This window comes from Myripristis murdjan, chromosome 20, assembly GCF_902150065.1.
Source record: "Myripristis murdjan chromosome 20, fMyrMur1.1, whole genome shotgun sequence".
NCBI lineage: Eukaryota > Metazoa > Chordata > Actinopteri > Holocentriformes > Holocentridae > Myripristis > Myripristis murdjan.
In genome coordinates, this window is record NC_043999.1 from 19,442,005 (window position 1) to 19,468,119 (window position 26,115).

The 26,115-nt window shown below is 42.1% G+C and overlaps 2 protein-coding genes across 2 annotated transcripts; one reads left to right on the forward strand and one right to left on the reverse strand.

Moving 5' to 3' along the window:
• Window positions 1-5,657: 5,657 nt before the first annotated feature.
• Window positions 5,658-20,152, reverse strand: ipo4 (importin 4). The gene is made up of 30 exons (XM_030079728.1): window positions 20,087-20,152; window positions 19,702-19,788; window positions 19,467-19,546; window positions 19,088-19,129; window positions 18,758-18,887; window positions 17,571-17,750; window positions 17,217-17,282; window positions 16,974-17,075; window positions 16,731-16,814; window positions 15,861-16,016; window positions 15,357-15,410; window positions 15,043-15,152; window positions 14,791-14,899; window positions 14,184-14,313; window positions 13,810-13,923; window positions 13,390-13,503; window positions 12,871-12,994; window positions 12,329-12,440; window positions 11,982-12,103; window positions 11,826-11,903; window positions 11,355-11,412; window positions 10,071-10,176; window positions 9,376-9,569; window positions 9,158-9,208; window positions 8,670-8,795; window positions 8,047-8,273; window positions 7,749-7,881; window positions 7,404-7,508; window positions 6,557-6,626; window positions 5,658-6,234 (listed from the first exon to the last, which is right to left on the reverse strand). Exons 1-30 carry the CDS (start codon window positions 20,150-20,152, stop codon window positions 6,104-6,106), a joined length of 3,261 nt encoding a protein of 1,086 aa, XP_029935588.1. The 3' UTR covers window positions 5,658-6,103.
• A 2,854-nt stretch (window positions 20,153-23,006) lies between these two features.
• nanog (nanog homeobox) lies at window positions 23,007-26,019 on the forward strand. Its single transcript, XM_030078943.1, has 4 exons — window positions 23,007-23,620; window positions 24,148-24,530; window positions 24,711-24,854; window positions 25,222-26,019. The coding sequence occupies exons 1-4, from the start codon at window positions 23,212-23,214 to the stop codon at window positions 25,597-25,599; spliced, it is 1,314 nt and encodes a 437-aa protein (XP_029934803.1). The 5' UTR covers window positions 23,007-23,211; the 3' UTR covers window positions 25,600-26,019.
• The last annotated feature ends 96 nt before the right edge of the window (window positions 26,020-26,115 follow it).

Genomic DNA, 26,115 nt, shown 5'->3' on the forward strand with positions numbered 1-26,115 from the left:
CAAACCGGCCCGCCCCGCCCCACAGGACTTCATTATGCCTCGCTGGCAGAAACCATCTGCCTGAGCTCATGCCTCAATAACTCCATACAATTAAAGTGTCTGCCTGTTGAATGCACCGGGGATAGCTGTGTGTGTGTGTGTGTGTGTGTGTGTGTGTGTGTGTGTGTGTGTGTGTGTGTGTGTGTGTGTGTGTGTGTGTGTGTGTGTGTGTGTGTGTGTGCGCGTGTGCGTGTGTGTGTGTACATAGGAGTAAGACCTGTAGCACCCAGCTGTGATCGACAGTCGAAGGTCAATGCTGAAGTCACAGAATTGTGTTAATATAGCTGCCATAGTTTTATAGCAGAGATGAGAAGAGGCTTGATGCACAGGCATCATGCAGCTGCTGCCACCCTACAGAACAATCATGTTCACAGCGAAAAATATTCTGTGTGTTTCAGAGTTATTATAGCTTTGTATTTTTTCTTGGTGTTTATTTTTATTTGGTTTTTCATTTTTATTGTCAGTTCAGTGGGTTTGCTCATGTCAGTTAAGGTTTTATTGCTTCAAAATGTTTAGTTTCACCATTAGTGTTTAGGGTTTATTACTATTATCATTAGTATTATGATATGAGGGGTGTTTGTCAGAACAGGCACTACAATCCAAAGCCAACACTTTGTGACGGCAGCTGACTCCCAGTCATGTTGACATCCCAGTTTTCAGTAAACATCAGCACAGACGCCTCCATACTGTGTTGCTGAGAGGTTAAAAACTTAAAAAAAAAAAAAAAAAAAAAAAAAAGTCTCTGGTTATGTTTTCCTACAAGACGTCTGCTGCAGCACACTGGTGAACATCATCTATTTTCATCTACTGATGGAAGATTTGCTGAACACGCACTCATTTTTCAGGGATTCCCTGCTTTGACAGTTGCACACACACACACACACACTCACACACCGTCTGGGGTTGAGCAGCCTGGTGGCAACAACACACTGCTGTGAAGGCTTTGGTGGAAGCAGGGAGAAAACACCTGCCATTGAAAATCACTCAGTTAATACTAGTAGCCTTATTACATCAACTTCATAGAGCTGAGTGTGAATGGTGCACAGGTCTCAGCAGCTGTGTGGCTGTTTGGTGGCAGGACACTTTGCGTCTGTGTGTTCTGCGGCTCAGGCCATCAGTCAGCCTCCAGGCCTTTATATTCCAAAAGGAAAACATCATCTGCAGCCGTCTGGGCCGCTGACGTCAGGCTGGTATCTATGTGGGAGGATTTATGCGGTCCACCCATGGAATGTGACGCGCTGTGTCCAGAATGCTCTCTGGTGCACAGGACAGAACACACAAACACACACACACACACACACACACACACACAGAGGCAGCAGTGCATGGCAGAGCGGGCACGTGTCCCACATGAGCAGGAACACGGGCGTGGCTTGTAACAGTCACAGGGTGAGCACATTTTTCAAAAGCTGACAATGTGGCGGCGTGCTGCGAAGGGCCAATACATCAACCTTAACTTGAGCCAGCCTGTCAGCGAGGAGAGAGAGGGAGCAGCCCCACATCCCACACAGGCCCTCCAACATGGCGGACCCATCACTTCATTAGCCGCAGCTGTAAATCTGTCCAGACTAAATATTAAACATGAGCTCCCGTGGCCTTTTGACACGCTGTTTTGAGTTCACCTCGTCACCTCTGAAAAAAGTCATAGAGTCAGTCCTTGTAGTTTGCTTACACCCTCCAAACAAAACACCCCAAAATACCAATTTCCTTTCAAAAATAAAACACTACTTTGCGCTTTGCAATCTAGAGTTTTATCTTCAAAAAAAAAAAAGAAAAATTAAATGTTATTTCTATTTATTTATTTATTTATTTAATTATTTTGTTTTACAGGAGAATCTGCACTATCCAACAAAATACTGTTTCCAAATTATAGTTTTGAAAATTATTTTTGAGGTTTAAATACCATATTTCAAATTAAAGGTCCTCTCCTGGGCTCCTGAGTGTCAGGGGTTTAGCTGAGCCCAGCCTGGGTTCCAAAGCAAATAGACAGTGTAAAGAATGTAATGTAGTGTTGTAACTCACTACTCTGTCAGCTGAAACACACACACACACACACACACACACACACACACAAACTAATTCTCTCTCATTTTGTTCGTCTTGCAGTTTCTCTCTTTCTCTCTCTCTCCCTCACACACACACACAGAAAAACAAGACCATCTGTTCATCAGGCCATTGACAGGCTAATAAAGCTCACATATGAGTGACACATTACACACATGCACTCTGGTGGCTTATATCTGCCAGGAGGGCCGAGCAGGGGTCTGTATGCTGTAAGACACACACTCCCACTTTCCATTAGAGAGGACAGAGGCAGAGCGGTGAATCAGCAGCCAGGAGGAGAAGACAAGACAAAACAAGAGGAAAAACACAGATACTGAGCTCCAGGTCCAGAAGCAAAACAAAGATCACACTGAGAAGGAGAGCGAGGATCACCCTGTTTTTGAGAGAGTGATCGGCGTCCTCCCAAGCTGGCGGGAGACGACACAAACCACTTGCCGGAGGAGGACCAAGAGACCCGAGTGGAGAGACCCCCAGAGGAACGGGACTCCCCTGAGCCGGACGGCAAGATGATCATACGCGCCGAGCTGGAGTGGGACATCCCCATGTCGGTGAGCCTGCCCATCCAGATGCAGCCCGACCCGGCCCAGCAGCCCTTCCCCTTCCTGGAGACCACACTGGCCGACCTGGGCATCCAAGAGTGAGTCTGGTCTTCCTGCTCTTCTTCTTTCAATAATAATTTTAACAAATCTGTTCTGGTAAGACACTCTTTTTTTCATCTTCTATTTTTTTTTTTTTTTTAGATAACTCCAAATTGCATCTTCCTAGGACAAAGTAGTGTTTGTGTTTTTCATATTTCTATTTTTTGAAAAGACATAGTGTATTTTGTTTAGGGGGAAAATAAAACCTGTGAAATTGGGTTGAGGTTTCCATTCAGCAACTCCTCTGCAGTCAGGCTTACTCTGTACTTCTGAGACAAACTGGAGGTGGACTTACCATGTGTGTGTGTGTGTGTGTGTGTGTGTGTCCAGGTCAGAGGTAAAGGAGAGGGTGGTGTGGGTGGACACCAAGAAGACCCAGGTGAAGAACAAGGCAGGCAAGCTGAAGGAGAAAGAGATCACCATCCTGGAGGTTGGTGGAAGTTTGGCTTTAAACAAAACTTCACCCAACAAAGCAGCTTGACAATGAGGCTTCTTTTGATAAAGTGTGTGTGTGTTTGTGTGTAAACAGCATGGGAGCAAGATGCCAACACACTCACACTTGTTATTCTCATCCAGGTGCGAGTGAAAGCCCAGAAGCCCGGGGACAAGCAGCTGCAGGAGGTCCTGTACAGCACCGAGGCCCACACCGACCGCTCCTTCTGCCGCACCGGAGTGGACATCCTGCCCTGGAAACACAGGTGTACAGGTCTGGAGCCTGCTGCAGTGTGTGTGTGTGTGTGTGTGTGTGTGTGTGTGTGTGAATGACTTGTGTGTGACAACACAAGAGGAAAACATTCGTCATAAATGTCTGTTCAGCAAGTCACTGAATTCAAAAGGAACAAGGGATGAGGAAACATCTTTTCCCTGGCCTGGATGTGATCATTGCCACACAGAATGATAAGAAACAGGTATTCTCCCCATTGGACATAAATGGGAATTAGACAAACAGGTTCACTGTGTTTCCACGTAGTGCAACTTGAAACCTTGACATTACTTTGCCTCACTAACAAGTAACCAGGGTAGACAAACTCTTCAAGAAGGAACATGAGAAAGTCAGAGTATCTCAGTGTCCAAACTTTATTAAAGTTAATATATAGATATTCAGCTGGGGAAAAGCAATCTGGCAACTATACTCAACTGTCTTGACAATTCACATTGAAAGTAATTCTTCATTTGATGAAATAAAATCATCTCATCTTTAAGATGTCATCCAGTAAAAGGTTTTCAGGAGAGCGTGCTGAGCGATGGTGTCAGTCTTTTTTGCGATTGTATGGGTATTTGGAAATGTCAGGAATCACATAACTGCAGTCTAATGAGATCACCTTACTGTTTACAGAGAAAATACAGTTAGATGTACTAAACTGTAAAATGACATTATGAAACAGCTATTATGCAAACAAGCACAAAAATGGAAAAGCTCTTTCTCTGTATATCCAAGCAGAATCCTTTTTACTTCCATAAACAATTGACCTTAGACTGTTGTGACTGCTGGGGTTCATGTTAGAATCCAAAGAAGGAAATGAATGTGTTTGCCCAGCGCCTGCTGCAGTCTGCAGTGACCTCCCACATGGTGGCTGACCTGTCAGGGTGACGTGGATCGCCGCTGTAAGCCAGAGCCTCAGACATGGAAATGAGATCACACCACAGCATTACATCAGCGTCCAGCTCAAAGCTTAGCTGGACACAGTCGTGCCAGCAGGAATCCAAATGACTCACTGACTTTCACCAGTGACACACTTCATTTAGCTCGCTTCTGTTACAATCAGAGTGAGCTTCCGTCTTGTGTTATGAAATGTCCAAGACAGTGTGAAATGGACAACAAAACTGCACAAACAGACACACTAATGATAACCAGTTGGTATTTTTGGTCTCATCACTCTCAGCTTCATTTTGGTGTCTCCACATCTGCTATGAATGTGTGGTATTTGTCCCTGTGATCACAGGCCCGTGCTGATATGTGTGTGATGTAATGTAGCTGGGGAGTGCATTTCAAACACCTCTCTGTGTGTTGCAGGGGAGAATGGACTGGCACCAGTGGAGATGACCATGGCACTAGATATGGAAACGCAGCAGCCTAAATTCACTGAGGCACAGGAACAACGTGAGATCTGAGGAGCGGAAAAAAAATAATCCAAAACACAACGCAATTCAATGTGAATTAGCCAGCTAGATTTTTTTTTTTTTGGTTACTCTTTAAAAGGCTTGTTCAAAATGATTGCTCCACTACAAAAACAGAATAGTCAATGGATTGTTTGTGATCTCCGTTCTGATTTTAAGATGCAAGGCTGCTGAAGTGTAGGCTTCATCTATTTGTAACATCAAAATATGTTTAAAAAAAATATCAGTCATCATTTCCTCTTTCAACAGCAAGAAAAAGGTGAATGCTTGATATAACAACATGGCAAAAATTGCCAGCATTGTAGTGTGCCATTAAATTATTGTAGAATTTGTAAAAAGGGTCTTATATTTGTGAAATATGTGCTGTAAGAATGGCTTTGTACAAAGTAAATTAGAGCAGAAATGTAAAAGAAAAAAAAAACGTTTCAAGGATGCGACACTCATGGAGGTGGAGGTCAGGCTGAGCTGAGAATTAACACTTTTCTGTGTTTAATGCAAACTATGACAGTATGTGCTGTGTGTTTAGCTTCAACAAAGTCAACATGGCATGGAAACAGTGAAAATAAAGAGCTGCTTTTTTAACAACTGAGCGTGGTCTCTTAATTCAGCCATGTGCAGTCAGCAAGCTGTGGGGCTCGTACTGCTGGATCTCTGCCCAAAGTTCACGAGCGCTCAGCTGCAGAGCTGGCCTGGGTGACAAACCCCTGAGTAAGCAGTACAGTGAATCTCTCACTAAGGCATCGCCACAAGAAAACTCATGTTGCTCCATTGTTTAAAGTTCATAGACTTACACTGGGACATGGGAATGAAAAATGTTTATGTTTATCAGGATATTAAATTCATTGCTTCACTCTCAGAAAACAAAGCCAGAGGTTTGTCAAAATAGTGGTAAAAAGGGGACAGCAGCAATTAATAATCACACATTACAAGTTGGGTGACAAAAAAAAAAAAAAAACACACAAAAAAGAAAAGAACAACGCAGAATGTTAAATCTCAACTCTTAAAATAATAAAATGTAAACACAGCATGCCCATCAACAAATAAATTAAAAGTTAACACCTGGAAACACATCTGCTGATTGCAATAACAATAAGTAATATAACAGTTTAAGTGCTAGAACTTGCAGGTATTTTGCCAAATTTTGAGAAAAAAAAGTCCTCAACTACTGTCCCATTTTTCCACCTTTAGTATAAAAATTCATTTTTGAGCTGGCTTTCACAAGAGTGGAAGGACATGTGTGTGGGCTACGAGGCAGGCACAGCTGCAGTCAGCTTGGCCTGCTGCTCAACAGGAAGTGAGGTCACAGCACCCTGGAATTCTGCTGAGTGTTTCTGGGCAAACTCTCGCATCAGCACGGCCAAAGTGTTCTGAGTTTCTGTGGAAGCAAGACATAAGAGTTAAGGAACTAAAAAACAGAATAACATAAAAGCTAGAAAACCTAAATGGTGACCCCTTATCACAACACAGTGATGAAGTAGTCTGCAATGACTGAGACACCAATGGTATGCTCAGTGAGAGAAAGCATCAATAGCGATAGATGTGTTACTAACTAAAATATAAACTGAGCCCCAAAGCACTTCAAGCAGCAGACTCCTACAGGGAAATGTAAAATACAATATAAAGCATATGGAAAAGCTGTTTGGCTCTCAGGAAATCTGCTCTAAGTGAAACATCTTGCTCTGAGACTTGGTGCTCACCTGCATCAAGATCCTTGGTGCCCAGGACTTGGCTGGAAGCAGCAATTATGGGCTTCATTTGGCTCACAATCTGTATAAAAAAATATGCAAATATATTGCTACAAGCAGCTATTACAGGAGACCAGGCCCAAGGAACAGACACACAGTTATGGACAAGATATATAATGTTGCTGTGAGGACAAATTGGCAGTTTTGCAAATTACAAATCTGTCCTCACAGCAACATTACAGAGCAAACTCCTTCGCAGCGTTTTTGTTCTAGCATTAATTGATTAGGTTATTGCACATTCACTCTTAACTTCAACTGTATAGGTCACATGTGTTAATCTAAAGCTTACAAGAGTTTAATTTCTTCTGGAATATTCAGTAGGCAGCTGAAATATTATGTGTGTAACGTGACTGAGTAAAAATTGAGGAATAAATATTACATTTAAAAAAAGAAGAACTGTTACTGTGAAGTTGACCTGATGGTAACCACTATGTCTGGTCTGACATACTCCTATCAAAAACATTTTTATGTTTGGTTGCTCTACCATCAAGCTCTTAGGAATTCTACCTAGTTTTATGCATGTTTTGCCCATCAACTTAAGACATCATAGCCATAATACATATGGATCGTCACAGCACATGGTAACCAAGTTCAAATATGCAAATCAGTTCAAATACACTATGTGCAAAATTATTACAATCAACTATTGCTACCATCCCTTGACCTAAAAATCACATTTAAACAAAACTGAATACATTTATGTTGAAGATCTTGAGATAATCAACACTTATGGTTAATCTAGCTCAGGTCCAAAGGCAAACATTCTATCTGGCAGGTGTAAACCGTGTGTATACTGTACCAGAGCAGGGTTGTGTTTATAGAGCATGGCTAGACAGCTGTACACTGTCTTGTTCTCCTCCATGTCCTCCTGCAGAGGAAGACGGGCCACCAGCGCAGGCACCACCTGGGACAGAGCAGCAGCAAGTGATTTGACTTAACTACCAATCAGCCAACATATTGGTTTCCTTGTAAAGAGAATTTTCTACATAGTCATGTGTCTACAGCACGGCCAAGCAGTGAGATAAGCAACGAGATTAACAGTGCCAGTACACTTAAAATGTTCATCAGCAACCTGTGAACAGAGCATGCCTGGACAAAATGGGAGATTAATTCTCTCTTTGCTTGACATCACTATGAGCTCTACCTGCTCCAGCGGGACGGCGTCCACATTGCTCATGATCATCCTGCAAAGCGCAGCACACAAGTTGTCAATCACCCGGCGGTCTGACTCCTTGGTCAGTAGGTTGGAGAACAGAGACAGCATCATAGGATAGTCTCTGGGACATGCATCACTAAGGAATTTGGTTTGGTCTTAATGGTATTAATTATGTGTAAACACACACACACACACACACACACACACACACACACACACACACACGCACACACACACACACACACACACAAATTCATAACAACACAAAGAGGTGTGAGCAGGATACGATGCAACAATAGGTCCAGCAGCCTGAGCCAGAGATCCCAGTCCAAACACACTGTTGTTGCGAACCTCAGCATCACTGTCTTTTACTCCGGCCACCAACACCGGCAGCAGCCGATTGGACAAACGACCTGCCACTCCTCTGCCTCCAGACACGCTGACGAGAGCCTGCAGGACCTCTCCAATTGTTCCAACAGAGAAGGAGCGGTCCGCCACTGTGCAAGAGGATTTCTTTTAAGAAAAAGGGAGAAAATGAATATCAGTCTTGTTATTTCTGATGCCAACAGAAAAAAGGCAACATCAAAAGATCTTAACTATTGTCTCATTCCACCCTGGCTAGGTATAAGAGAGTTAAACTACTATGATATCCACGTCCTTACCACAGTCTTTTATTACTGACCCTGGAAAGCTACTGATGTAAATGTTCAATGTAGCTACGACATTTGTCAAAATGATTCAGCTACATCAGTCTCACAGATTAACAAAGATAAACCTAAATGAACTTAAACAATTCCCCAACCAAGTCATAAACATCAGTATCTGGGATACGTTTTGGGCAGACAAAATTCCTTTTGGGGAAACATGCTTGTGTTAGACCCCTGGTGCGCTCCAGGGGTGCAGACTCACAGCTTTGCTCATGATGAGAGGCAGCAGGTCATTGAGGAAGGGGGCAAAAGTGTCAGCAGGTACAGCTGAGGCCAGCAGGGGAATTCCCTCACCAGCAAACTCCTGGAGCATGGCATCATATTCTGCCTAAGACAATAAATCCACATGGAGCACTTTAAGCACAAAGAGGCATCGGAACATGAATTTCTGGAAATAATGGATTTAAAAAAAACAGGAACATTACTATATACAAAGACAAGGAGTGGGAATAGTGTTCATTATCTGAATTTCTCATAAAGTTACATAAATTTGCCCTTTGGCTGATACTATTATTCTGAGTGCCTTACAATACCATCAGTCCATATTTTTTTGTATGACTGCATGTGTTGTCTGACAACTAGTGCCACTGTAACAACAGAGTACACTGTATGATGCACATCAGCAAAACCCTGTCAAGTCAATGTACTTTACAACTTAATGTTTCTAATAGAGCAATACAGTGTGTCAACCTGTTGGTCGTCATCATCAGGTTCATCACCACCACTATCCTGGCACAGAGTCTGCAGAGACAGAGAGAGAAAAAAAAATAGCTGGAGGTCAATGGCATAATTACGATAAATATATTATGTATATGTAAGTTCTAAATAATCTCAGCCTTTATGAAATTCAAAGGCTGTATGACGATGCTGCTTATATCATGTTGCCTCTGTCTGTCTCGTCGTCTCACCTTTTTCTTGAGTACATCTCGGATGACATGGCTGATCTCCTGCAGTCGTCCAGGGCTCTTCAGCGCCTCCCCCTGGCAGGACTTGAGCACGCTGTTCATGGCCTCAAACACACCCATCACCACCTGGCGCTCACGCTCAGTCCGCACTGCCTCCAGGAAGCAAGGCAGCACTATATCCAGCAGTTTCTGTAGGGCTGGGGAACACAGACAGAGTTGACGATAGCTACACCACCAAAAACTGTAGTGTTCGTGGTCTTATCTCAATCACTAATGTAGTTCTCACTGATTCCCTAAGCTAGCCTGGTGGTACAGTCTTACTTCCCTCACCCTGGTCCATATCTTATAACCACCTTAATGGCTAAGTCTTTGTTTTTGCTGTGGTCCTCTGTAACCTTCCTTTTGTGTCTGATTTGCCTCTAATGGAGAGCACTATGTAAACTCTGCTTGAGAAAAGTGCTATTCGAATGATTATTCAAAAAGGGTAATCATATACATTCTGAGGTAAGGGCAATCTTGCCAACACTTTGGGCCAAAGGTATGGTATTATTCTGCTGCTGCTCCTTTAAGCCCCCTCTGATCTCCCTTGATTTTGTTCATTTATAATCCTAATGCCTGCAGAAAGCAGCACTGCCCATCTGCAAACTAAAAATATTCACAGGAGCATGGAGTTCCAGAGAAATGAAGCCCAGCTTTACCCAGGTGGTTGGCCTCGGTGGGATTCTCCTTCCATACTTTGTGCTGAGCTCGGCAAAACTGGCCCATGGCTGCAAATGCTGCCCTGCGGACATCTTCATGGGGGAACTGAGGTTTATAATCAAAAACACACATGGTTTGCAAATGAAATACATCTAATGAAATAAAGTGTAGTGTATAATATAAAGGCTTTAACTGTCACTAGAAAAAGGGCATAATATATTAGAAACTATTCTGGAGGCACCAACTTCAGAAAATATAAACTGATATGTGGGATTTCCCCACTTTGTCTGTGGAGGCTACCAATTTGCTGGTGACACTCAACTACCCAGGCCAGATTTGTTGCAGGCAATCAAAAATTTCAGTAGCTGTCTATGGAACATGACTACACAAACCAGAGGAACAAAATAACCATTTATAACTGGAAAAAACATCTCTGCTTCCAGTTTTAAGACGTGTCTTTTTCACAACCTGCAAATATCCCACATGCATTTGTGTACCCGCTGATTTATCCATCTGCCAAAAGGCATAAATATGAACATGCATAAACACAAATACACAAACAAACCATAATAATTGAAAACAATTACCGTAATAGTTACTTTTTACCATAAGAGTCACTTTAATTACTGCTGTGGTAATCACTGCATTTCTTTGTTTACTCTATGGCACTTTTTTTTTTTTTTAAGTTTAATCACTTTATCTGAAATGGTCCCTTCATAAATGTTTGCTGTTAGTCACTGTGCTACAGTGTGACCACTTTATTCACTGTCACTGCACACTGTTTTTGTACTATGGAACTATTACTCATCTAGTGCATTATTCATCTACTGCATCAATTATCTATCTATTGCATTAACAGTACCTTGTTTATGTATATAGTGCGGACACCTCTCCAGGCTATTTTTATTTTTGTATGATTTTTTATTGTGTTTTTCTACACTATAGGACATGCTCATTTTCAGGATTACAAGCAAAACGATTGCTTCGGGGTACTGTGTAGTGCACAGGCCATTGTTTCATGCTCAGGCTAATTTACTGTAGGTTACAAATATGGTGTGTGTTTCTAATTTCTAATTTGGACTGAGTGTATTTATCATATTGTGTGTATTTATAGTACTGAGCTACTGGATGCCTAGATTTCCTCCAGGATCAATAAAGTATCTATCCACCTATCTATCTACCCATCTTTCTTTCTTTCTACAAACATATACACACACTGCCCTTCACAGCCCATTAAGCAGAAAAGGGAAGATGAGGCTACACAGCCAGGCAGAGTGACTTACATCTTTCATCTCGTAGACCTGCTGGAAGCTAGACTCCAGGAAGGGCTGGAAGGCAGCACTGCCAGGGCAAACAACAGCAACATGAGTTACAAATTGCACACACAACATTTATTCATAAACCCTGACACAAGTTAGCATTGCAAACTGATTGATAAGCAGGCTTTTCAACAGGGTGGTGAGAAAATTGTTACATACTGTACACATTTTTCTCAGCAGTGAATAGACTGTCTATGTTGTAAAATATAATATAGTTGATTTTTTTAATTCTATGTTTGGGTTGAAATTGAATTTTTTGCAGAACAACTGACGACACACTAACTGCAGGTGTACTAGTCAATGGGTTGATGCTTGAAATTAAATAGCTCAGAGTAGAATCTTTGGCAACATGCCACATTGGAAAGAAAACAGATGAATCATAGGGAAAGTGTTACAAACAGAGCATCTAATTTGCCCTGTGAATAGCTGTATTACCCGGTATTGAAGGCAATTTCTCCCAGTGCATCACAGGCGTCCTCCTTCTCATCAATGTAGGCATTTTCCACGCTAAATCTGTGAGAGCAGACTCTGTGTCAGATAGTGCTTTGCCAAACAGACAAAATAGGATACGTGTATATGTGCATCTCCTACCCTGCAACATCATGGATATCGGGCTCAGCCTCATCCTCCAGAACAGCATCTCCATCTTTGCCATCTTCATCTTCATCATCATCATCCAGTAAGACAAATGTCTTGTCCTCCTCAAGGTGCGCCTGACAAGAGACAGGCATAGTGAGAGAGAAAGAGAAGGAGAGACAGAGCTGTTCACCTCAGCTTCAGGTCAATATTTCTTACATGATTTTTACATTGTACACAGCTTCTGACATAACACATTTACATTACCAACAAGCCAATTCATGTTGCTATGGATAATGTCTTCTCTGTGAGAAAGTGTGTGTGTGTGTGTGTGTGTGTGTGTGTGTGTGTGTGCTGCATACCGTGACACCCTCAGTGGACTTGAGGGCAAGCAGCATGACAGTGGTGATAGCAGTGAGATGAGGAGTCAGACAGTCAGGGCTGACTGTGGACACAGCAGAATACAGACTATACCTAAACAGAGGGAGAGATAAGAGAGAAGCACCAGGAGGGTTATAAAAAAAAAAATAATAATAATAATAATAAAAAGACAGCTGTCTGGAGAAGCTTAAACAATACGAGGATGAGAAAGAGATGATGATTGCTTAGGAGGTTTTAGCTGTAGTAACAATCACTAAGGCCAGTTTAAATTACAATAGACATCTCAAAAGGGAATGGAGGTCAGGGAAGGGAAAATACTTTATATACTCAAGTTTGTACAGGTTTATAAGTACGCTATTTAGTTAGTTTGTTTTTGTGTCATTGTATGTGTTTGGGATGAGGACAGACTTATGTTTGGACTGGCTGACTGAATGGAGATAAAACTGAAAAAGAAAAAGGCACATACACACACACACACACACATACACACACATACACACACACGCACACACACAAAACATACGTGCAGCGTCTCAGGTCAGGGTCATCGATTGTGTCAGTAAGGTTGAGGCCCAGCTGAACACACTCTGCAGCCAGAGGACTGAAGACATCATTACCAATAGTCCGGGCCAACACTGACAGAGTATCTGACAGCAAAAACAAAACATAATTAAAACATGTACATAGTGCCTTCTACTAATTTGAGCTTCAGGGTGTAAAAACTAATTCATGAGACTTGTGTCCTCTGTACAATACTTTGTTTGGGTGAAAGTAATTTAGTTTCTGAGACCTCAGTTCACCCTCCAGCCCATCTCAGGATCAGTTCCACTGGGTGATGCAGGGAGAGAGTGGCTCAAAAATTAGCATTTGTAATTGTGATGCAGTTAGTATAACTTGCAAATGTAATTGTTTGAAAGAGGGGTGGGCTGACAGATATGGTCAGCTGATGACTGAACCCACTGCATCAGAGGTTCAAAAAGGTTCCATGTCTATCATTGTCACAATTTTTCTTTTAGATACAAGACCATTGTGATTTATGTACCCAGGGCCTGAGTCTGCAATGGCCTCATCTCCTCTGTGGTGGCTGTCAGGAAACCCTTCAGGCTTTCAATGACTGGAGGGAAGTAAGGCACCAGCAGCTCCTTGGCAGCATTGGCTGACAGCAAGAAAAGACAGGGATTCACACCAGAGCTTAAGTTATTTCACACTCAGTTCAAGCAGAAACAAAAACTTCATTTGCTAAGGAAGAGATGTGCAACCATGTTGCATGAAAAGGCAACAGTCAACAGGTTTTCATTTCAACCAAACACCACATCAGTTTATTTCACTGACTAACAAGCATAATCAACCAGAGGGGAGTAATTAACATGTGAAATCATGATCTGGTGGTGGGATGGGAAAATCTGTAAACTAAAAATGCATGTCTTCAAGCAAGTTCTTCAAGTTTTAAAAAACAACTTACCTATAGCGCCGATAGCAGACACAGCCAGCTCTTTGATCTTTAGGCTGCTGGCGTTGTTGAGAGCAGACAGCATCGTGTCCATCAGGGTTGGCAGGTAGGGTGCAATATCTGATCCTGTTGAGAGAAAAACAGAAAAGATAAAGCATCTCAAATGCTAAATGAAGTTCTTGGTCTGAATGAGTCTTTGGCTAATGGTATTACCATTAGCCAAAGACTCAATAATGTTACACTTTAGGGACATGTGCAGTGAATGCAAAGTGGTAACTTTTGCTCACTGACACAAATAAAAAACTTTTTTGTGTGACCTACACTAGATACATGCTTAGCTTTCTACCATATCTTAATAATGGTCAGATGGTCATTTTTCAGTTTACCTAGGTTCTCCATGAAGTTCTCTAATGCGTAGAAGGCCTTGGTGACATGACCTACTTTGGCCTCATTCAAGGAGGACAAGTAACCCAACAGTAAAGGCATCAGCTCGTCACAATACTTGCTGACATCCGGCTGGGGAAAAGAGATGAAAAAAATCAAACTGAAAAAACAACAGCGTTAAGTACTGTAGCCATTACCAGACAGAAAGTGATCTTTACTACAACATGAGAAACAGAAAGTTACTTCCAAAAAAAATAAAGTCTAGAAACAACACAGAATAGCAAAGCTAAATGGGTAAAACATGCTAGTACAGCACACTCCTTTAGACTGTGGATGAACCACATCAATACATTTCTGATAACATTTGTCATTATTTGAGCTGCACTGACTTTACAGACTGATTCTGCTGTCCACAAAATAAGACAATATGTAATTAGTGCCCTGTGAAGGGTAACAAATGATAAATCTGTGATGCTACAATGCATAGAAAGGCAACAGTTGTGGTGCTTGAAAGTTTGTCAGGAGGCCCACAAGTGGCCTATGTATGCTGTAGCAGTATGAGTGTATATATATGGACATACAGTCTGTTGAAATAATGTCCTGGCTCACCTGTAAATATTCAGAAAACTGTCCAAGGGCAAAGAGGCCAGCACTGCGCACCACCTGATTACTGTCAGAAAGACTTCGGCACACTGTCTGCAGAACTGATGACAGCATCCTAACACATACACAGACATACACATACGATATTCTCAGTAAACCACAAAATACTTTATGTGCACCTGATATAAATGTTGGTCCCCAGAAAATTAATTAATTCACCAAGAGAAGAGATTTTTTTCTGCTTTCTACTGGACTTACTTAGTGCGTATGTGGTCTGCACATCCTTCAGCCAACACAGCCAAGCACATGATGCCCCCCTTTCTCTCATAGGGGTTTTCACTGGCAAGGCAGGCCTGTGTGAGAGGCATCTAATACACAAAATACAACACAATACATTGTGACAAAGAAGCAGCCTGGACAGTATACTGCCTTACCACTTCAATTTACCACTCTTGATATATCTACAGTTTTTATGTATATACAGTGTGTATTTTTGAGAAAGAAACTAAAACATAGTTCACATCACAATAACAGATCACATTGTAGTTCACATCAGTATCTAGATGATTTACCAGTTGTTGGAACAGTTTCTCTGGGGGCATGTGGAGTGCCATGGTGTCAATGATCTGGAAATACATAAATAATTTAACAAGTTGTTTTGTCTCTCTTGCAACTTCAAAATGAAGCTACAAAAGCTTCTGCAAGTACAGTTTGTTATCAGGCCACAGAGCAGAGATCTTCACAGGTCCAAAAATTCATGCCCAAACCCAAAAAGACCAGGAAATGTTATACCCAGAAACAAACCAGATCTAACATTACACTTTTGAAAGTTACAGTACACACAGACAGACCTCCATCACAATCAGCACAGTCTTCTCGGATCTACTCAGATATTACACAAAATGTTAAAAAGACCTGGGACCCTTGGCAATAGAATGGGACCGACCTGGGCCCAACTGACCAATAAAAAACATAGATCTGAACCCATACAGGTCATGGGTTGGGTCTGGGTTTCTATGATTTGGATGGACCTGTGACACTATGCTAATATCAGCAAAATGAAAATGTCACTGCACCTGAGCAGCACAGTGTTTGGGGTTCTCGCTGTCTGACTGGTCCCCGCTGTCATTCTCCTCGTCCTCTGGGTCCTCCTCACCAGGGGGGGGTGCTGCGCTCAGTACAGGGAATATAGTCTGCAGAATCGGGTTCAGCAGCTTATGCTTCAGCACCGTCTACAAGAGAAGAAGAAAAGAATGAGACTGGGATTGTTTATTTATTTATTTCTAACCAATACAAAATTCCTCAGCCATGCAATTACTTTCAGCTATGGTCAGGCTGAGCATGATGAGTGTGGGGAGCAAATTAAAATTCTTCCCGACTGGGATTTCCCAAGATGCAATCAAATAATAACTGGATGGAAAAAGGCAAACCTGGAACAAATCAAACCTCATTTGGGATTTTAATGTCACAGGGCATGTCCCTTCTATCCCCTTCAGTGTTGTACACTATGATATTACCACAAATACTTAAGCAATAATAAAGAAATTCAAGTGTTTAGGGACAGAAGAGTGGGAGTTGAAATTGCAGGACAAAAAAGTTGTGTTGCATCTGCCTTAAGCTATGTGTTTTTCCGCAGCTCTGACACAGGAAAACTTCCAAGAGAATCCATTCCAGAGGCAGTTGAACAATTTCCTCAAATGTGTGAAAATCAAGATGGGGGTAAAGGAATTGATTTGTAGCCAATGCACGTTTTTTACAGTGCACACTGAAAAATAAAGCAGAGATTGAGGAAGAGAGGAGTTATCTACTGTGTCCTCAGGAAGATTATCAGATATAACAGAGGTGGAGGTGCACCATGACCACAAATGGGTCCTTGTTCTTTAGGGATCACATACTGAAAGATAGATATAGGTCATCCATTTATAGTAACTAATAGGTGGCTTTACCTTGCTCTTCAGCCTAATGAGGGAGGCGATGCAGGAGAGAGCTTTCACACGCAGGGAGTCACTCAATGTGGTGTCAGCACCGACCTAACACACACACACAAATAAACTTCTTGCTCATCATCCCTTAGACTTCATATATGAGCATATATGCGATACTGAGCATCTGTCAGTTTAGACACATTGAAATGAACAATGGTTGAAGTCAGAAATCAAAACAAAGTTGGAGAGTCACAGATCTCCCACCTCCAAGCAGAAGCGGACGATCTCAGCAATGTGAGGAACAATAATTGACACCTCACTCTCCATCAGCTCATCAAATACTTCCATGGCCTCACTGGCTTGATCCTGTGCACATAGAGATGAAGCCAATACCCATACCACTTTTTAAATCTACTTTTAAGAAACAAGGTTTCCAACTGTAAAGTAAAAGTAAAAGTAAAAATAAAGTAAAATAAGTAAGTAAAATACCATAAAAGCTCAGTTTACCTGATCTGCTTTGAGGAGGTGCTTAAGAGCAACAATCAGATTTGGGATAAGAGAACGCATCAGGTTCTGCAAGACAACAAAATATCACTTAAGTAAAAGAGGCCTCGCCTTTTCTATATATCAAAAGTGGTTTAGTGACCATGTTTTATAAAGAGTTTGATGCTGGACGACCAGAGAAAAAAATATATAGGGACTTAGTTTAACTGTTTTTGTGAGCAAAGTTTCACAATTTGAAATTTATCAAAATCTATTTAGTCAAATGTATTGGTGAAGCCAAATCTATCCCTCCTGAAGGGGACTGGATTGTCTATCGACAATTTTAAACCCTGTTTCTGCCAGATGACAGTGCCTCACCATCTCCTCTGAGCCGGTGTATGGGGTCATGGCTGTGAGGGTGAGGATGCAGTAGTACAAGGCTGGAGGGTTGTTGAGGTCCTGCAACACAGTGCCAAACAGCTGCAGCAGCTGACGGTAGTGAGGCTTAAAAGCCTCAGGGTTGGATTCAACCACCTTGCTCAGCAGCAGGAGGCCCACCTGGGAGGAGAGAAGAGGGTCAGAATTTGAAGTCTGTTACAGACTGAGGTCCAAGGCAATGTAGGTAATGCGAGAAGATTTAAAAGCCATAGTAAAAATAAATAACATGAATAAACAATAAATAAATAAATAAATGAATAACAGAGAAAAATAGACAAAAAATAAATAAATAAATAATCAGTGAGAATCAGTGGTGATTATCACAGCCCTTCTTCCTCCCTGTACCCCATGAAAACCATATGTTATGAATAAACTCTATAAAAGAGATCTGTGAAATATTGCTGTCTAACCTGTATCGGCCACAGCATCATTACTTTTTTCAACTGACAACTCATCCATAAACTCAAATAATTTCAAACAGCCACACTGGAACCCTCCTTACAATAATTCAATAGCTGTTTTCACAATACACTTAGCCTTCAGTTAACTGGTCTTCACACCTGCAACTTAGATTGTGGGACATTCCCACTCTTTAATAAACTCTGCTCCAGAGCAGGGTTATCCCTGATATTCTGGAAATATCCCCCAAAAATCAGGGTTAAGGATTGTAGTGTGAATCAAGGTAAGAACCAAGGTTAGCACAATAGCAATAGAACACTTCTGAAAAGCACCATAATATTTTTGTCCAATAAAAACTGTGCTGCAAGCATTATGAGGACATGAACCCTGTGCTTTGATTTTGAAGTGTGAATCCTTAACCCAACCCAGGGTATTAATTACTATGTGAATCGAGGCTAACCTTTGTTAGCCCAGGGGTTAGTTAGCCAAGGGCTATGGCACCCAAGTGTGAAATGGGCTACCATGATTCATGAAAGCATGCAAACATAGTGGTAAATAACATCAATCCAAAACAGGCGAATCTTTGAGTGACTGATAATTTTATCAACATGTATTCAAACACAATGTGTCCTACTGAAAAAATGTAGTTCGACAGCATTTTTTTTCCAAAACTGTCTGCCTTGAATGCAGCTAATAGTGAAATCATAACTAGGCTATGAGACCTGTACCTGTCTGTCCTGTGGGTTGTTGCTTTTGGTGGACTGGTTGAGGAGCTCCAGCAGGGCAGGCCAGCGGTCTGGTGTCTCATGTTTTACCATCACTGCGCTCAGCTGAGAGAGGGAGTGGCGCACTACATGTCTAAAAAAAAAAAAAAAAAAAAAAAGGACATTTAAATGAGTTACATCTCATTCCAATATGACACATTCAACAGTTGTGCATACCTTTGCATGTAGTGTAATTAAGGATGCAATTGTTTCCACTTAATTCCATTTTCAACAAATTAAATCTGTGTCATTGATGTTATAGTTGATGATTATTGTATAGAATGAAGAGCTTACACTGATTCCTGTGTGAAAGCCTGTAGCACCACTGCCTTAAGGCTGTAGAAAGAAAGACATACATCTCATTTACAACTTCTGACCAAACTCAACTAACTGAGTCTAGTAGCATGATGGATTTAAGTACTCTTTGGCTGGGACTGAAAATGTATAAAGTTGCATGATAATCTTGTTAACATGTGCAAGCAGCTTAATTTTTCATCTGAGGTGAGGTTTCAGATCACCTACTTAACCGCACAGTAGAACTCTTGCTTGTAGGTTTCAAAACTCAATTCACCTGCACTGATCTTTAATCAAACTGAATTACCATGAACTTAAGTACACTGGCAGTGCAATAAAGCAATAAATAAATACATAAATAAATAAACAGCTTATAAACCTCTCTCTGTGATCAGGGCTGATCTTCTTCCAGTGTTTCTTCACTCTCATCCTCAGCATCACTGCAGCTGACTGACGAATCTAAATTAATTGAGACAGAGGTGAAATGAGGATAAGACATACAGTGTGTAATGTAGATGATATGACACAATCACAAGAGCTGATATTCACCTCTCTCATACATTTCTGCTCCATTTCTCCTCTACTGTAAAAGACACACACCATGTCTAAATTACCTGTGGGTTTTGAGAGCCAGTCATAACAGCACACAGGGCTGGGATGATGGCTGGGTCTTTGAAAGCCTGCTTCAGCTGGGCTGTGGCCTGGAGGGGGACAAAACACCAGACATCACTGGACTTGCTGATATGAAGACAATCATGTACAACAATGAGAGCCTCCTTTTATAAATGAACACACATCAATGACCACAGATATGGCCTCTGTCTGACTGCAAGGACCACTGGTTGTCGTGGCAACTGTCAAGATTAACAGTTAACGTTAGCATGAGCTAAGTTAGCAAAAACGACCGTTAACTCTTTTTTAGCTTTCATATTTGTTAACTAACTTATATAACAGAGTAATCCAAATTATCGTCACCCATGGCCGCCTTAGTAGTGTTACCTGCTGAATCACTGCATTATCAGGCTGGGTCAGCTGTAAAAGAATTTTCTCAAGTTCCTCTGACATCTTGACACTTGCTAACGACCGTTTGCTCCGATGTCTCCCGTATTATTTTTTCAAAAGTTGGATATCGAAACGGCTTGTCCTTCTGTTGACTGGCTACTAGCGACGTCCTGCTGATTTAATGTCCTCAACTTGTCAAATACGTAAACAAATACCCTCGTAGTAGTTAAGTTTTGCTAGCGAGCCAGTAAACTATCCCTTTAGATCCGTCTGAAAATAAATCAGAAGTCGTTAAACCGGCGACGACGGTTAGGTCGGCACGGTTGGGATTCGGCTCGTGACGTTCGGTCTGGTTCGTTCTGTGCGGCTGGCAGCACGCGGGGCAGAACCGGGCAGCGGCTCCATGTGAGTCCAGTTAAAGGGACATGCAACCTGCAGCCTCCCGGCCCGGTGCAAACAGCGCCCGCCGCTGGACAGGAGGGCATATGGCAAAATACTAATGATGTGGAAATAATTTAATTCATCACTGTGGGGGAAACTGATATTTCAAGTCACGGTGCCTTAATAAGTACTGTCGTTTTACTGGCATTACTACTGTCTTTACACTAACTGACTGACTGCCAGGCTTGCAGGACATGGTCAGGTGAGGCCAGTTAACAGTGATCTGTGTCTTGGGCCATAATGAGGTAGTTCAGACAACAAAGAGGGGAGTGATAGTTTCACACTCCCACTAGAAAAACATCCATTACAAAGAACACAATTTCCATCACTAATCTATACTCACATTCAAGGAGCAAATAAACATACAAAATGAATTGGGATGTTTTTTATGAATTCATCATGCAGCTCCAAAATGCTCTTCTAAGAATTATTCCGGCCCCATTTCAGCATGATCTTTTCAAATAGATTATTTGGTAGACTAAGGTGCTCCTCAAAATTACTGGCAGTGTTGAGGCATGGGAGCAGTGAGATAAGCCTCACATGCTGTCAAAGTAAAAATAGTATTTACAAGCCACAAATCTGCAAAAAATTACTTCAAGTATATGAAATGCTACTGTAGCTGCTCTACAGTATAAAACAGGCCCTAACATCAAAAGGCCAGGATGTCTTTTGTCCCACATTCCAATGGTAATGTCCTGCACACCTGTGCACCTAACCCCCTCCTGTTTTACACAACCTCAGTGTACACACACCCTATCAACCCCCTTCTGTATGCCCTCCTCCTCTAAGATCACATACACACAAACACCCTGCCCAGCAATAGATCTGTAGCTATGCAAATATCCCCATTAGGCTTACTGTTATCACATCGTTGCACCACTGACTGAATCATGACCACATCAGCACGGTCAAGGTGGCGGTGCACAAACAACCACTTAGATGCTAATGCAGGCCATAATCTAATTCATGTTTGTGAAAGGATTGCAAATGGAAGAGAAAGGACTCTGCATCAACATGTCCAGCACATTGTACAGGGTAAGGGGGGAGGTCTGAGTCTGAAGCTACTCACTAACTTTGAAGCCCCCAAAAAGGTCCAGTAAGTCACTGTTCACTCATGTCAACACTCATCTTGGGTTCAATGTGAACTTAAACTTGTGCATGTGCTTCCTGCTGTGAGGGGAAATCTGGTAGCTTTCCATAGATAACACCATTTTTATACAAAATATCCAGTAATAGGGATTAGGCTTGTATTTTTTATTTTTTTTTTTTTTTTTAATTCTGTGTGATGACTTTCAGTTTTGAAGAAAACATTTAATCTCTGACAACAAAACTAAAAACTATCAGTCAGGGGTTCATACAGTATTTATGCCTGGGACCCAGATAATATATTTAGCCCATGTGTCTGGGACTCAAACTCACGAAAATATAATTAATCATGCCATTGAGACCCATTAGACCTAGGCCCCCACTTACTGTATATATAAGCCCAAATCCTGACCCAACCATTGTGTCATGTTTAACGTGTGACATCATGTAATCTTTGCATAAGCAGATTTAAACAAACTTACAAACTCTAAATGTGCAGAGTGTTTTATTTCCACCTCATTACATGGTCTTTTTACTGCATAATAATATTGGTCTCTCATTGTTATTAGTTAATATGAAACTAGAATGTCTTTATACTTGAAATAAAAGATAGCCTGTAGCTCATTTACTATTTGGTTTAGCTAAAAATGAAGTCTGCCAACAAACTGTCTACTTTCAAGTGTCACTGCCTACACATTTGCCTCAACAAAACAAAACCCACAGTAGGAACATTTTTTAGACAGCTGATAAATTTGTTTTACACAGTAAGGGTCAGTACAATAACATGACATGCATTTTTTTTTTTTTTTAATGATTATTAATGGCATTAATGGAATGGAATTTAATGGAATTTGATTCAAAGACACACTTCAAATTTTAATCGAATGGACAATGAAGCTGGATCTTAAAACATCTAGTTCAATGGACAGCGGCATTTTAAGAATCATTTAAAGGGCTAAATGCAATCCTTAGTGTGTAAAAGCAAGTCCACTGAAACTCAATATTTTAAACAAAGACAGAGATACCTTCTGCAACTGATCTAGGAGGGCTTTTCCACTCAAACACCTGAATAAGACAGCTGGTACGACCTTTCCTGGTATTAAACACAGTTCCATGTAGGTATACATCTATAGTGCAAGTCAATAAAAATTTGCAATTAGACTTTTAGCTGTATTCTGTTGTCCTATTATCCCCCAAATATGGAAAATAAAAATGTAAAGCAATATTATACTACTGTAAATGTGCTCATACCAAAGTGTTTTAATTAGAGTGGAGGTGAGTTGTGAGCTGACCAATGAAATGAGGCTGTGGGCGGGCTTAATGGCTTGGATCAAAATTACAGAGCGGAGATTGGCTGACATCAAAACACCCACCTACAGCCTGACACACGCCCGCACACCTCTTTATAAAACGTGTTCGGATGGCAGCAGGGCTATTTTGAGAGTTCGTTTGCTTGTGTTTTGTGTTAGGTAGGACTTTCTTTATTCACCGGTTTTTTTCTCCACTAGGCTGTCGTGTCCAGGTCGTGCTAGCTAGCCACTCTGCCAACAACCCAGGAGCGTCTTTATTACCTTTTTCGAGTTTTTCCCGAAGAAATGGCCGACTGGAGGGCGCAGTTAAGCTACAATTACAACCCACCTTACCATGCCTATGCGTACGGTCTCATGTACCAAGCCGGACCCGAGCAAAACCATGGGAATCTGGGCGGCTGGGTGGAGGCCGGAGTAAACGAGCTGGGCAGCTACAACTCCGGGATGACACCGGCCTTCTACGCCGGCGCCAGCGGCAGGACGCAGGAGGAGTCCCCGCCCCAGAGCCCGGACCAGCGTGCTGTGAGCGGTCACGGGCACTACCAGGGCTCCGGTGTTGTCTACCTCAGCAACACCCAGGCAGGCCACATTTTCCTGTCCGCACCCCATCGGTCTGCTTATGACACACGGGAAAACGAGCCCGGACGTGCCGGGAGCGACTCGACCAGTGACTCGGAGGCGCACACTTCTCCTGGTAAGGTCCAAGCTAGCTCGGCTAATAAACTTGTGTCTTTGGAAGTACATCGATTAGTTATTTACACTGCCACCCTTATGAACTATGCATGCTTACTTTTTCCGGTTTGCTGGCAAAAGCTACGATTTCTCTTTCTAACATCGCCCATGAGGTCCAGTCTAAAGCCATCTTTGCTTTTTCAAACTTTCAAATGTCCCGCCACTGACGGCGTGGAGAGAAGCTGGTGGCATTATGTGGCGACATCTCGCGATAGAATTTAAGAACAGCTGCTAAAACAAGCTGAAACCATACACTTTGAACGAATCGATTTATCCAATTTCTGTGGCTGAAATTGGCTCAGGCCATGCTGGAAGTTGATGTAAACCAGTGGATGGAGTGTTTCATGTCCCCAGGTACACTAATCAAGTAACAAAAATCACATCCAGGGGTCCTGCTCTAAAGGATTTCCCCAGACTGACTGATCTACACAAATAAGTCATCACAGCCTTATACAATATGATGTTCACTGCTTGCTTTCCCTTACTCAGATTCGTGGAGTTCTGCCAGTAGCCGAGAAGGGAGTCTCCCCCAGGCAGACCCTACTACGTGGGCAAAGAGAGATCTTGATGATGAGACTGACAGAGGGAGTCCCGATGTCAGTGAAGATGTTTCCAGCTCTATGGGCGAGGAGCCGCACTGCTTTGCTCTTTCAGGGAACCAGAGCACAGACGCCCCTACCCCCCTGCCTGTACCTTTGTGTACCCCAAAGAAGTCAAGCACTACTGCTGTAACTAATGCTAAAGGGAAGGCGAGGACAGCTTTCACAGAGAGTCAGATGAACACTCTGGTCCAGCGCTTCAGCGTCCAGAGGTACCTCACTCCGGCCGAGATGAAAAAGCTGGCAGGACTTACGGGGCTGACCTACAAGCAGGTGAGGGATCATGTCAGATGGAATGTTGTATTTTTGGCAAATCCAAAAATGAAAAGGCAATCCACATGACAAAGTTGCAGTGGTCAGTAACAAGTGTTCTCATATGAGGGAAAGAATAGCAGTCTACTTGTTGTCTTCACCAATACTGAGCTGTGTGTGCTATCTTTATTGTATGTGTAGGTCAAGACTTGGTTTCAGAATCGAAGGATGAAGCTGAGGAGGCACCAGAAAGACACCAGTTGGGTGTCTGAGCGCTACAACCTCAACAAAGACAGTCCAAACACTGCCACCACCTTCACCAACATGCCCCCAAACATCCAAGCAGTGAGTAGCTCCCGTGCATATGTAATGAAGTTCCTCAGCTACCATCCGCTATTGCATACATAATTGAGTTGCACCACAAATGATGGGTATTGGAGTTGTTTTACACACATTTGGTTAAGAGGGATTTCCACTTGTCCTGCCAATGTGTCCTGTTTGCCAGTAACAGGCAACACCAGGCTTGGACATAGAGTAGAGCAACACGTCTATAATGGAGGCCTAACCATAGTTTGGTCATGGTCTTAAAGGCAAGACGATACACTGACAATTCCAACATCTGATTTATGGCTTATTATTCTAGTGCTTTAATTGCATTTTATGTGCAGAATGTCTTTGAATTTGTTATTAACTGCATCTCATTGCCTTGCAGTATCAAGGAGAAGCACAGGCCCACATCCAGGAGCAGTACAACCAGCAGATGAGAGATGCAGCAGCTTTCAAGACAAGAGCCCCGCAGAACCTAGCCTACTACCTGGCAGCCATGGGTGCTGCTGGATCTGCTGGCTACCCCTCTTGGTCCTCCACCCCACCCCAGACTGCAGCTGCCACCAGGCCCCAGGCAACCAGCTGGCATGCGACCCCGCCTGCGGGTCACTACGAATACAACCCCAACGCATTCAGCACAGCCAGCATCACCACTGCAGCAAACACCAGTGTGCACAATACAAGCTGCGACAGCAAAGATGGGGAGCCGGCCCATGCCAGCAGCCCCTTACAAATGGCCATTGTGCATAACACCAGCCAGTAGATGCTCAGTCTAGGTTTTGTGGGCCTAAAATCTGTTCTGTCAATGTTACCTTGCTTTTATATATCCCACATACCACATTAATTTTCAAGAAATACCAAACCTGTTGGCTGAGTTGTTTGGATTTGCAGCTGGGTGTACATAAGCATTGTTAATACTCATGTTCATAACTTTTACTTCTTTTATCAGAAGTTTTATTTTTATACAAGAGTATTTAATGTACGTTGAAGTTTATTCTTTGCGCTTGGAGCTCCTTTAACAGGACAAGGTCTTGCATAGGTCCAAGTTGGACATGTTCATCGTGTTACAATATTTTTGGTGAATTGTTCCAATGCAAAGTACTAAGATCGAATATGTTCACATTTTCATGGATTTTATTATTTTTTTACTCTTTGGAATAAACCAGTTCTCCAGCACCTTGAATTATTGTCCTTTTTCACTGACAGTAAATTTGCATGAGCTATTTGCACATGAATTGTTGGAGACTAATGAAGCTCGAGAAAAATAATGCATGCCAGT